This window comes from Ursus maritimus, unplaced genomic scaffold, assembly GCF_017311325.1.
Source record: "Ursus maritimus isolate PB19 unplaced genomic scaffold, ASM1731132v1 scaffold_15, whole genome shotgun sequence".
NCBI classification, from domain to species: Eukaryota; Metazoa; Chordata; class Mammalia; order Carnivora; family Ursidae; genus Ursus; species Ursus maritimus.
Window position 1 is genome coordinate 12822217 of NW_024423897.1, and position 14692 is coordinate 12836908.

Here is a 14692-nt window from a genome sequence, read left to right on the forward strand (position 1 = left end):
GGCTCTAAAGAGATGCATGCATTAAACTTGAAGCATTCTACGCTATTGAAATATTTACATCATTGTACATGTGATGTGGAGGAAATTTTCTTCCTATCTTGGGATAGAGGTGTAATAGATTTCTAGTCTAGGCTTTTATAGTTAAAGTGACTTGTGATTTTTTTCAAATGAGGGAGATATCCTACGGACCAAATTTACTACAATCTGCCCCCCAAATGAACATAGGGTAGTTTTGGACCTTTGCATCTAATTGTAATTGGAATTGATTAAGGACACCACCACTGTAAGTAGTCATGGCTTCCACTATTCCAATCATTGTAGCTGAAAAATATCTTGTTTGATTTCAGTGTTCTTGCTCTAATTTCACTTTGCCTTGCAGGTTTGAAACACAGCAAACATTAAAGTTCAAATTACACTTACCACAGGAGAGTTGGGCGCAAACAAGATGACATTAATACAATTTAGCAGGTTAGAACATAGAAACAAACTCAAATGATCATAAACCACACAGGGGATTATTTAAGTGGACTTAGGAAGGACATCTTCTCTCCATGAGATTTAGTGAATAAGACCCACATCAATAAAACCCATACCTCTTTCACAGGTAAAGGTAGGAAACCCAATAAACCAGATTGAACAAGCAGAAGGCAGTGGGGAAGAAGATCCGTGCATATGAGTCCATTTTGGCAATTCGAATATGTATCCTCCCGTGTCTCCAAGCTCCTGTTCGGCAGTCTTCAAAACAGCAGAAGAAACTGGCACAGTCCTTGCCATCCAGACACTCATACCCATATTCTTCATCTCTCTCTTGAAGGTGAGTGGCATTGTTCATTTGAATGGTTGCTGATCTTGGGCGGATATCAATGGTAGGGGCCTGAGACAAGGGTAGGGAAGAAGAGTTAGTTATACTTGATAAATCCTAGACTAGGTCTCCACAATGTCACCAAGGTGAATGATGAATCTGAAAATGAGTACTCAGGAATTGCTATGAAATTGTGATCTACAATGGTAAAATTGAACTTAGAAGGATAGCACATTTGCAGATTTCAGATTTTGAGCTTAAGCAGTGCAGCTGAAAATAATACCATCAAGCTAATAGCTATAGCAAGAAGATTGAACACCAAAAGAACTCAAAGTTTAAAGATTTAAATCAAACAACTACATGGAATCTTATTCTAGTAAATATTAGATGTGAGGTTGGTTACATGAAGGCATTTAATGGTGTTGCATGTGAGTAGAACAGAGAAATAAAATGCATCAATTTTGAACTCAAATTTTATGTCATGCTTACCTATAGGCAAATAGTAAACCCCATTACACTGAGCAAATGTACTAAATGCTATTAAAAGAAAATGTTAAAACATATATAAATATAGGAGTTTTATAAATATAGGAGTTTTCTGAGTTTATACCACAAATGGTATGGCTTATGTTTTAAAGAAATCAGTGTTCTGTCTACCATTCAGCATCTAGAAGCTTCAGAATGTCAGCAATGCTTACCTAATGTGAGTGAAAATTCAGAAAAAAAATGCTACTACCTTTTTACTATTTGAGAAGAAACTAATACCAACTAACTAATACCAACTAATTGAATGATAATTTAATCTTTGCTGCCATATTATGAAAGTACTATAAATCTCAGTGATTAATTTAATTTGGAGAAGTTAATTTTAGGATATTATAAATATGAACTCCAGTGTCTCTAAGTTATTAGAATTCAACTGGGAAAATAAGTATTATTGCATTATTGCATGATAGAGCCAGAAGGCCCCTGGATTACCGTAAAAGGAAGGGATGGATATTTTAACTTAAAGCATTTCAAAGACAGTGTTAATTTTATACAATTGATAGGTTCAGAATTCAGAAAAATGGAGATTATTAAAGTTACTTATCCAAAAACAATCCTGTTTTGAATTGGGATTTAGCGAGTTACATTTTAAGAGCATTTATGGTATATATGTAGGTACAGTCAGTGAATTTTATCTGAGAAGAGAGGATAAGTTTTGGCTTTGATATTTAAAGAAGCCCTTTTTTCTAATGACATGTCCTAGAGCATATAGCTTTATAGGGTCAAACCTCTGCGGATTAGTGTAGGGTTGATGATTCAACTCGAGAAATCTAATCTATAGAACTTTCTTCTTAAAATGCTCAAGAATGCTTAAATATCTACTCTCTAAAAAACAACAAAAAAAATCGAAACACCATGTAAGCGTTAATAATTAAATTCAGCAGTTGCATGCGGTGAATTTTCATTCCAAAAACATTATACCTTGAAGGAAAACATCCGAAGAAGCTTTGGGTTTGTAGACAGAAAAGAGAATTGCATTTTTTTTTTAATTAAAAGAAGAAAAAAAAAAAAAAGAAAAAGACAAAATAAATTAAAAATACATTTCAAAAACATAGTAAAATGAACTGAAATTATAAACACAGAAGGACAATTCTGGGCTTGGAATAAAGTACATGCCTAAAGTTGGAAAACTGAATTTGGGGATTTCAAGAAATTAATCCACAATTATCAAACTGCAAAAGTCAATGTTGTTCACTTGTGAGGAAGCTTTCCATTGCCTGGCTTCCCTGTATAAAAGTACTGATTTGATTTTCTAATTAACATCAAGGAGGCCTTACTAGGTAAGTCTTAACACAGTGAACCAAAGGGCATATTTAATGAAAAAATGAAATTTCATCTTCTCATTCACAGTTTAGGCTCTTTCTAGTTGTGATAAATCATCTAATTGGCTTACAAGAGGGAAATCCATAAAATTTTCAGGTAATTTGATTTTTTCAGTTTCCGTAATCCCCTCTGCAATGATGTAGCTGTTAGAAAGAGTGTAAGGGCTTTTTCTGAAGGACTCTTGTTTAAAAGCTCACCGTCACATCCTTGTTAATGCTGGCATGTAATAATGCTGAGTGTCACAGACCCCTCTTCTTGGGGAAAAATGTAATGGAAAGTGAAAGATGGGGAGAAATAATAATTTTAAAAAAATAAGGAAAATAAAATAAGGATAGAAAAAATGCAAACAGACAGGGAAGAAAAGGACTGCATAAAGCATAGTGAATATTTGGGAAATTAAGGATAAGCATTTCTTTTTGTATTAATCACCAAGAATAATGATGCTTTTTTCTTTACCTGTTACAGACTCTTACATTCAGATGTAAGAAGGCATACAAATATGCCATTTGTAGAACTTCATCAGGGTTCCTGGAGATCATCAGGATACAACCTAGAATCAGCTGTATTTCCTCATTAAAATATAGTACCCTCCAAAGTTGGTGGGTCAGAGAGCTAGCCACTATCAAGGCCCTCATGGCCCCTATGACAAACCAAGAAGGTATAAATTCAGGAAGCTAGGGTGACTTTCTTTGCCCCTAACTTAGAAGGGAATGGACCTTAACTTCCATGGGGCTTCCTAGAAGCCAGACAGCCACTATACTCAGGTGCATAAACGGGTAGCTACTTGCTCTCTTCAACATCTATATTAAAGGACAATTGCATTAGGCTTGTATATTTGTGCCTTATCATCTCTGTTTAAAGTTTGGTCACAAGGCGAAGTCATCCTACCTTTTTCCAAATCATTGAAATGAATCCAGGTTCAAAACTGTATAAATCATCAACATCAACCATCATCATCAACTATTAACGGTAAAGACTTTCATTTGTAAGGCACCATTAATGCTTTTTACCTTCATTACTACAGCAGCCCTTTAAGATAAGTATTTCTTATATATGAGAAAACAAAGACACAGGGAGGCTAAGTAACTTGACCAAACAATAGATGGTCCATTTCATTTAAAAACAAAATGAAACATTTTGAGTATGAAACCAGTCGTAGTCCTCTGGTGGTAAAACACACACATACAATTACTTGCAAAAGTGTGGTGATCTTTGAAACTTCAGGAACATTGTGGCTTCCCAGTGGAAAGCCTTGAATGAAAATGTTAATTTAAAACATGAATAATTTAAGAATGTTATAGTAAGTAGCAGAAAGATGACAATCAATGAAACCCAGAGTAACAGCAACTAGAAAATAAATGCATGTCTCAGCAAGGTTTATAATCCCCATGATATGAAGAGAATAAGAGTCTGCCTTAATCAGGTCTCTCCCAAGTAAATAATGACCAAAACTAATTCTTATGGCCTGGCCAAACTCATACATTCTGCTTTCGTTCTGGAGCCCAAAGTGTTGAGGCTTAACCTGCAGACAGGCTAAGACCAAGCCAAAACAAAACCAGGTGGCCTTTTACATAAAAATTTCAGTGATCCCAATGAGAAATGATACATACAGGGTTTTTCTTCTTTTTGTCTTTATCCTTGCTTGGTTTCCGGTTGCTGACAAAATAATGCAGGGTGCCATATTCCACCAAAGCAGAGAAGACAAAGATGAAGCAAACAGATACAAAGAGATCCATTGCTGTAACATAGGAGACCTTGGGGAGTGACTTCCGGGCAATGGTGCTGAGGGTGGTCATTGTCAGGACAGTGGTGATACCTGAAGAAAAGTACAGTAAAACAGCTCATGTGACCTCATCAGCAAGGTGGGTAACTGAGTCACTACTGAGACCAAATTTGTTTTGTGACTTTTGATAAGCAACCTCAGTAATGGGGAAGGAAGCATAACTGTAATCCATTCACTCTGACCACGAATATTTATTGCCTGCTTACTTATCAATTACTCTGATAAACACTGACTACATGCTGACAACTAAGACATGTTCCCTGACCTTATGTACCTTATATTTTAGTGATAGAGAACACTATAAATCAAGTGAGCAAAGAGAAGTATAATTGCAAATTATGGCTTTGTGATGGAGAACAGCAGGGATGGTGAAAACCTAATTAGATGGAACACTGAGGAAAGACATCTTTGAGGAGGTGATATTTAAGAAGTTTAGAAGACACCAACTTCCGACTAATTGCAAGGTAATTAAAGGAAGATACTGAGGAAGGGACACATTACCTTTTTTAAAAAATTTAGAATACCTAGCATCTGGGGAGAGGCAAGGGTAATCAAGGTGATGTTGAGATAATAGAAGTTATACAGAGCATGCAAAGAAGGTCACACTTTATTTAAAGTACAAGGAGAATCCATTAAGGGTATCAAATAAAGGAGATGACCTAAGTGACATGTTCTGATTAATGAACTTTTTAAAGACTATTAGAGAGAAAATGGTGCAGAAGGATCCTGAGCTCACCACTCCCACAGATATACCAAGGTGTAACAACTACAAGTATTGCAACTCCCTCTGAAAATGACCTGAAGATTGGCAGAACATATCTTCTTTAACAGCTAAAGTCATAAAAAGAAAGCCACATCAAGAAGGGTAGGAGGGAAGAGGCATGGTTAGGAACCAAACTACTGCTGTGACTACCCAGAAGTGGGAGGGACAGCACAAGCATGGAGGAACAAGGGGATGGGCACCCCCATCCTTGGGTGCCTATACTGAGATGGGCCCCCATAATGTCTGGTTTTAAAAATCAGCAAGCCTTAACTCCAGGAGAGCCAGAGTCATAGGAAACCAAGTCTCTACTTTTAATTAAAGGGCCAACATGCTATATTACTCAGCATGTATTCCAGCAGAGAAGAACCAGTTTGATAAGTGCCTGGGTTATACATGATGAAGATTTATTGACTGATTTTTTAACATGTGTCAGAGGGGCAAGAATCTGCAGAAGCTTTCTCCAGGAACAGAAGTGCTGATGGGCACCATTTTTCTTACCCTATTTCAGCCTAGATGGCTATATGCTTGCAAAAGCCAGTTCTGAAACTCTCTACTTGCTAGCAGCACTTGCCCCATTCCATCACTCAACAGATCCATCTTACATAATCCACCCTCCCCTCCAAAAAGACTCCTATCCTGCCATAACTGGGCAGGTGGCCCTTGCCAGAATCAGTGTTCCCCCAAAGCAAACCTTGCGCCAGGGACTGGGGAGCTAACCCCACACACCAGCATGCCCATAGTAGCTATAACTAAGCCTCTCAGCTCATTGTTCTAGGGGCAGATCCTACCCACCACTGTGCCCACAGCAGTCACAGCCACAACAGGAGGGTGTGCACAACCTACACAGAGGACATCCCTGGAGCACCGGGTTCTGGTTATCAGGAGGGGATTGTGCCACAGGGCACCTTCAACATCAACATAAGGCTAGTACTTTCAAGGTCAGGAGATGTAGGACCCACCTGATAAATGAGGAGACATAGGAGTATGTTTCAACAAACAAACAAAAAACAAGACAAAACCACAGAAAAAGAGCTAAACAAAATGGAGATAAGCAAACTACTTGACAAAGAGTTCAAAGTAATGGTCACAAAAATACAGAACTTGAGAGGTGAGTGAATGAACTCAAAGAAACAGAAAATTAAGAGCCAAAAATACAAAAATTAAAATTATCCTAGTGGAAATCAACAGAAGATTAGAGGATGCAGAATGAGCTAGCTGGAAAACAGGATAATGGAAAGCACCCACGCTGAACAGCAAAAACAAACAAAAAAGAATTTTAAAAAATGAAAATAGGTTAAGGGATCTCAGACCACATCAAGCATGCCAACATTCGTATGTTAGAGGTTCCAGAAGAAGGAGAGAGAAAGAAGAGGACAGAAACTTATGATAGGTAAAAACATCCCTAATCTGGGGGAAAAAAAATAACAGACATCCAGGTTAGGAAGCCCCTAGCAAGTTAAACCCAAGGAGGTCCACAATAAGACCCATAATTAAAATAGACAAATTTAAATAGACAATCTTAAAAGCAGCAGGAGAGGGACGAACAATTACATAAAAGGGAAAACCCTCTAAGGCTATCAGCCAATTTTTTTTTCAGCAGAGACTTTGCAGGCATCATATTCAAAGCGCTGAAAGGAAAAAAACCTACAAGCAAGAGGACTACATTTGGCAAAGCTATCATTCAGAATTGAATGAGAGAGAAAGTTTCCCAAACAAAAGTTACAGGAGTTCATCACCATTACACTGGCCTTATAAGAAATGTAAGACAGACTTCTTTAAGTGGAAAATGAAAAGCCATAACTAGAAATAAGAAAATTATGGCAAGAAAAATACATTAAAGGTAGCAAATTAATCACTTATTTAGCTAGTATGAAGGTTAAAATGCAAAATTAGTATAATTGATTATATCTACAAAAATTAAGGAATACATAAAATGAAAAGATTAAAATATGGCATCATATACATAAACATGGAGAGTAAAACTGTAGTGCTTTTAGAATGTGTCTGAACTTAAGCAACCACCGACTTAATATAGACTGCTATATACTTAGGATGTCATATATGAACATCATGGTAGCCACAAACCAAATATTTATACCCCCCCCCCAAAAAAAACCAAAGTGAGAGTAATTGAAGCATAACCCTAAAGAAAGTTCTCAAACTATAAGGGAAAAGAGCAAAAGAATATAGGAAGAAAGAAGAACTATAAACAACCAGAAAACAATTTTTTAAAATGTCAATAAATACATACCTATTGATACTTTATAAATGGACTAAATGCTTCAATCAAAAGACAGAGTGAACAGATTAAAAAAACAAGACCTATCTAAATGCTGCCCTAGAAGAGAATACTTCAGACCTAAAGACATAACAGACTGAAAGTAAAGGTATGGAAAAATATATTCCATGGAAATGAAAGAAAAAAAAGCTGGGACAGAAATACTTAGAAGGGCATTACATAATGATAAAAAGACCAATGCAGCAAGAAGACATAACATTTGTAAATATCTCCACACCCAACATAGGAACACCTAAACATATAAAGCAAATATTAACAGACAAAAGGGGGAAAATTGTCAGTAATACAATAATAGTAAGGGATTTTAACAGCCCATTTACATCAGTGGCTAGAATATCCAGACAGAAAATCAGTAGAGAAACAGTGGCTTTAAATGACATATTAGACCAGATAGACTTAACAGATATATACAGAAAATTCCATTTAAAATTAGCAGAATACACATTCTTTTTCAAGTGCACATGGAGCATTCTTTAGGATGGAGCACACATTAGGCCACAAAACAAGTCTCAATAACCTTAACAAGATTGAAATCATCATTTTCAACCACAACGGTATGAAAGTAGGAATCAGTTACAAGGAAGAAACAGAAAGACATGGAGTCTAAAAGGCATACTAACTACTGAAGAACAAATAGTCAAGGAAGAAATCAAAGAGGAAATTTAAAAATATGTGGTGGGGTGTCTGGGTGGCTCTGTCATTTAAGTGTCTGCCTCAGCTTAGCTCATAATCTCAGGGTCATGGGACTGAGCCCTGTGTTGTGTTGGGCTCCCTGCTCAGCGGGGAGTCTGCTTCTCCCTCTCTCTCTGCCCAGCCCCTCTCTGCTCATTCTCTCTCTCTCTCTCGAATAAATAAATAAAATCTTGAAAAAAATATATATGGATACAAATGAAAATGGAAATACTATGGTTCAAAATCTTTGGGATATAGGAAATTTATAGCAATACAGGTCCACCTCATGAAACAATCAAGCAAAAAAATCTCAAACCTAACAATCTCAAATCTAACCTTATACCTCAAGGAACTAGAAAGAGAAGAACAAAGCCTAAGGTTAGTAGAAGGAAGGAATAATAAAGATCAGATTGGAAATAAAAGAAATAGAGACTAGAAATAAAAGAAATAGAGACTAAAAAAGAAAAGATGAAACTAAAAGCCTGTTCCTTTAAAAGATAAAATTGATAAATCTTTAGTATCAAGAAAAAAATAAAAGACTCAAAATCAGAAATGAAAGAAGTTATAAGCAACAAGACAAATATAAAAAACAACAATATAAAAAATTGTATGCCAACAAATTGGACAACCTAGAAGAAATGGATAAATTCCTAGAAATATACAATCATCTAAGACTGAATCAGGAAGAAATAAAAACTGAACAGACCAATTACTAGTAATGAAATTGAAGTGGTATTCAAAAAACTCCCAACGAACAGAAGTCCAAGACCAGATGGCTTCACAGATGAATTCTATTGAACACTGAAAGAAGAGTTAATAGCTATCTCTCTCAAACTATTCAAAAATGGAAGAGAAAGGAATGCTTCCAAATTCATCTTATGAGGCCAGCATTACCCTCATACAAAAAAAGACACTACAAAGAGAGGGACACAGAGAATTGCAGACCAATATCCCTGATGAATACAGACATAAAAATTCTCAACAAAATATTAGCAAACTGAATTCAACAATACATTGAAAGGATCATTCAACATGATTAAGTGAGATTTATTCCAGGGATACAAGGATTGTTCAACATGTGTAAATCAATGTGATACACTACATTAACAAAACAAAAGATAAAAATTGTATGAACATCTCTATAGATGCAGAAAGACACTGGACTGAATTCAAAATCCATTCATGATATAAATTCTCAACAAAGTGGGTATAGAAGGAATGTACCTCAACAAAATAAAGGCCATATATGAAAAACCCACAGCCAACATTATACGCATTGGTGATCTAGATCTAAGATCAAGAACAAGACAAGGATATCCACTCTTACCACATTTATTCAACATAGTATCAGAAGTCCTAGCTACAGCAATCAGACAAGAAAAAGAAATAAATGGCATCTGAACTGGTAATAGGTAAAACTGCTATTTGCTGATGATGTGATACTAATATATAAAAAACCCTAAAGACTCCACCAAAAAAAAAAAAAAGAAATGGAACGAATAAATGAATTCAGTGAAATTGTAGGATGCAAAATCAATATACAGAAATCTGTTGTGTCTATACATTAACAATAAAATAGCAGAGAGATTAAGAAAACAATCCTCTGTAATTTCATCAAAAACAAAATACTTATGAATAAATTCAACCAAGGAATTAAAAGACTTTACTCTGAAAAAGATAAGAAATGGAAGACAACACAAATAAATGGAAATATATACCATGCTCATGATTTGGAAGAATTAATATTGTTAAAATGTCCAAATTATCCAAAGCAATGTACAAATTCAGTACAGTCTCTATCAAAATACCAATAGCATTTATTGCAATCCTAAAATTAGTATGGAACCCTAAAAGACCCTTAATTGCCAAAGCAATCTTAAGGACAAAGCTGGAGGTATCAAAGTCCCAGATTTGAAACTATACCAGAAATCTATAGTAATCAAAATGGTATAGTACTGGCACAAAATCAGACATATAAATCAATGGATTGGAATAAAAAGCCCCCAAATAAATGCACGCTTATATGGTAAATTAATCTATAAGAAAGGAGGCAAGAATATGCAGTGGGAAAAAGTCAGTCTCTTTAATAAATGAGTGTTGGAAAAACTGGACAGCTACATGTGAAAGAATGAAACTGGATTACTTTCTTGCATCATATACAAAAATCAACTTAAGATGGATTAAAGACCTAAATGTAAGACCTAAAACCATAAATCTCCTAAAAGAAAACATAGCTAGTAAACTCAGGAACCTCAGCGTTTGCAATATTTTTTCTGAATATGTCTCTTGAGCCAAGGAAAACATAAGCAGAAAAATAATTGGGACAGAATCAAACTAAACACCTTTTTGCATAGCAATGGAAACTATCAACAAAACAAAAAGACAACCTAATGAATGGGAGAAGATATTTGCGAATGACTTACCTGGTAAGGGGTTAATATCCAAAATACATAAAGAACTCCTACACCTCAACACCAAAAAAAAATAAATAAATAACCTAATTAAAAATGGGTAGAACCACCTGAATAGACATTTTTCCAAAGAAGACTCACAGAAATAGCCAAGAGACTCATGAAAAGATGCTCAGCATCACTCATAATTAGGGAAATGCAAATCAAAACAATGATAAAATATCACCTCACACCTGTCAGAATGGCTAGCATCAAAAAGATAAGAAATGAAAGTCATGGCAAAGATGTGGAGATAAGGGAGCCCTTACATACACTGTTGTTAAAAATATAAATGGGTGTAGCCACTCTGGAAAACAGTATGGAGTTTCTTCAAAACACAAAAAATAGAAATACTATATGATCTAGTAATTCCACTTCTGGGTATTTACCTGAAGAAAATGAAAGCACTAATTCAAAAGTTATATGCACCCCTACGGTTATTGCAGTAGTATTTAAAATAGCCAAGATATGGAAGGAACCCACGTGTCTACTGATGGATGAACGGATAAGTATGGACTATTTCTCAGCCATAAGAAAAAACAAACAAACAAACAAAAAAACCAAAAAACTTGCCTTCTGTGACAACATGGATGGCCCTAGAGGGCATTATGCTAAGTAAAATAGATCAAAGACAAATGCCATGAATCTAAAAAATAAAATGTGCAAATGAGCAAGCAATAACAAAAATAGAAACAGAGTCATGAGAACTAAGGGAGATGGGTAGAGGTATAGGCAAAATAAGTGAAGGAGATTAAGAGGTACAAACTTCCAGTTATAGAATAAATAAGCCCCAAGAACCATGAGGCTCTCTTGGGTCATTATATCTTAGTTTAGTATCAAGTTTCCTCGGTGTATTTTCTGTTATGAAATTCCAAGAGAGGAAAGATTGGTGTTGGTTGAAATAACTTCGCAGAAAAGAATAGCCTTTCATAGACAGGGATGATCAAGAAAACTGCAGTTATAAACTACAATCGTAGCCTTTTTCCTATATTATTATTAGGTAATAGCCCGCCTCCCTTTCTAATCTGTAAAGTATGTGACAACAAAAGAGAACTCTATCTTAATGTCCTTTGTCACTTCATAGACAAGTATAGTGTTGGGACTCAATAAATACCCTTTGAACATATAGATGAAGCAATCAATGAATAATGTATCTATGATAGGTCAAAGAGACTCATCCTACATGACTTGTGGGAGAGAGTTTTAACTATACATAACAAGAGCTAACATTTATGGATCTCTTTCTTTGACCACGTACTTTATATTATTCCACAAAATCCTCACAATGAGGATTATCAGTTATGCTTTTTTTACAGATGAAAAAAACTTGAGCACAGAAAGAATAAGGAACTTGTCCATTGTAAAAAGTGAGAAAGGTGAGATACAAGCCTACAAAGTCTGACTTAAAATGCTATGCTCTGCCCCACATTGTTCTATTCCCTCTCTATGAATATGTACCTAATATGCAGCGTGAAGCACCAGACACTTGGGAGCTAGTGTATTTTCCTAACTCAGGATGATATGGACTGTGGGTCTTCCATATTGACATGGTAGAACCTTAGCAATGGTCAAGTTTCTCACCTACAAACTGGAGGTGGTGTGGGGAGGGGCATACCTCATAGTGTTCTTGGGAAGATTAAACTGAGTAATGTTCATTAAGTGTCAATTCCTAGTAAAATATCAATAAATGTGAGATTTTTAGAGAAGAACAGTCTGCTTCTCAAACTAAAAAAACTTCACTCAAGCTGTCCATGCAATAATTCATGGAGAAGTTCGTGACTAGACGTGATGACAGTTGGTATATATTGAGGGGAGAATTTAAAAACTAAATTGGCACCTTGGCCTTCACTTCACATTCAGGCCTCAAGCCACACTTGGTCTATGGAGGAGTGACAATGTCACAATTCACAGTAGATACCATAGACAAGTTCACTTAAGAAAATCTGACATATCTAACTTGTAAGTTAAACACTTATCTAGCAAGTTGGGAAGACGTTATTTAGGATACATGGAAGTTCATCACAGCCATGTAAAAGAAGACTCTTGAAGAACCGCTTATGATATTTTCAGGTTTCTGGCTGGAGCCACAGGGAAGAGAACAGTGGGTGGCAGACAAGTGGTAGTTTGAACCGATCCACCCACCAACAAGATAGCTGGGGGTGGTTTTTAAGTCCAGTTATGCTAAGCAAAGAATCAGACTTACCTGGGATAGACGAAAACTATCCATGCTTTTATCAATCCCTCCAGTCTTGCATCAGGTAAGCTCTTCAGGCATGCTACCTCACCTCAGATTACTCGGATGAAAAGTACCAACTGGTGTTTTTATTGTTTCATCCGTCGACACTGAACCATCATTAAGGCTTACCAGCTACCACCTGTGTGCCAAACTACATTCAAGTGTTACAAGCCCCAAGATGACTGCTTCCCACGCTCTTGTGGTCTGAGCTCAGAAAGCAGAGTCTGAGCCCCGTAGGTACACTTATCTCACTCATCCAACAACTTGGCTTTGACTATTCTGTGACAATAAACTTAAGGTCCACAGGTGTTTAGGGTCATCTGGTTTAATTCTGGACTGTAAACGTTGGAAAAGGTAATGTGATCACACATTAGAATCATCTGGGGAATTTTTTTTTTTTTTTAATCCTGACATGTGGGGCAAGCTCTCAAAATTTAAATAAGCATCTTCTGTGATTGGACAGAGGCAGCTATACACGTAAAGGCACCCTAGCGGTGTAAACGTGCAGTTGGATTTAAGCACTGATCTAGAGAAGTGAGACAGCAAAGTTAACACAAATCGTCGTAGCTCAGCTGCCCCCCTTTCCCACAACTGGCCTTCAACAAGGCCTCACGCACAGAGCAAATCTAGACCCCATTAGCCAAGGTACAGATAGACCACCTGCTGGCCCTGTGACCTTGTGAATGTCATTTAACTTTGCAGCACCTCGGCTTCCTTAGCCCTACAAAATGTGTTCATAATTTTTATTATCACCACAACTTCTATATGAAGTTGTGAAGAGTAGAAAAGGCATGGGGACTCTATTAAACATGTGTGACTTGCAGTAAAAGATCAGCGAATAGGAGCACCTACCTGTTATTTGTTCAGGGGCCTCTCCCTCATTCCTCATTCTTTAGCTCACTCACCTTGATCCTTTCTCCTACAGCAGTCTTTTGCCAATGAGCACTCACTTAATGACTGGTTAAATGAATTATCAAAGTAGCCATTAGAGGCGTTTTGACCAGCAGAAGTCTGGACTTCAAGAGAAGAGACTGATCTGAAATCTTTCCCTTAAAATACTTTTGGTATGGGTAGATGGGAATGTATTAATGCATTTGTTCCATCCATTCATAAGAGCATACGTTACTTGAATCATCAATGAAGTATCAGCTATATGCCAGGCACTATACCGGGAATGAAAAAAAAATCTACATTCTGATGTGAGAGACAGACATATTAACAAATAATGCAATACATTCTACTTACAGCAACAATAGGCTCGACATACTTTGGGTTTGTTTCAGCTGGTAGCATTAAACAAGATATTCTCATTGTTGAATAGGACTTGTTACAATGTACCGCATATAACAGAAAAATCCAAACAAAATTATTTTGCAACAGATGGGAGACTAAATTAGGTTTGGAAAAGGACAAACATGCAAATGATGTCTTCTTCCCAGTAATCTCTTTTGCCCTCAGTTTTAATAACCTGGTACAGAGCATTTTGTCAGAAAATGATCTATAGTTGACCCTTGAACTACATAGGTTTGAATTACATGGGTCCACTTACATGCAGATTTTTTCAATAAATAAAGCATAGTACAGTAAATGTATTTTCTCTTATGTTTTTTTAATAACATTTGCTTTTCTCTACCTTTATTATAAGAATACAGTATATAATACATGGACATATAATACATGTGTTACTGGTAAGGCTTCCAGTCAACAACAGGCAATTAGTTTGGGGGGAGTTAAAAGTTATATGTGGATCTTTGCACAGGTGGAGTTAGAGCTCCTAACCCCCATATATTTCAAGGGTCAACTGTAGGTGCTAACATT

General features: G+C 36.3%; 1 protein-coding gene across 6 annotated transcripts in view; it reads right to left on the minus strand.

Annotated features, from left to right (window-relative positions):
* Window positions 1–426: 426 nt before the first annotated feature.
* GABRG2 (gamma-aminobutyric acid type A receptor subunit gamma2) overlaps window positions 427–14692 on the minus strand; it is a 96272-nt gene continuing 82006 nt past the window's right edge. For 4 of the 6 annotated variants that reach the window (XM_040630325.1, XM_040630324.1, XM_008692407.1 and 1 more), the window contains 3 exons: window positions 4282–4487; window positions 2270–2293; window positions 427–874 (listed from right to left, as the gene is read on the minus strand). In XM_040630325.1, coding sequence (XP_040486259.1) covers window positions 599–874; window positions 2270–2293; window positions 4282–4487 — 506 coding nt within the window. In that variant the 3' untranslated portion in view covers window positions 427–598. The remainder of the gene's footprint in view (window positions 875–2269; window positions 2294–4281; window positions 4488–14692) is intronic. The other 2 variants (XM_040630326.1, XM_008692408.1) reach the window with 1 other exon arrangement.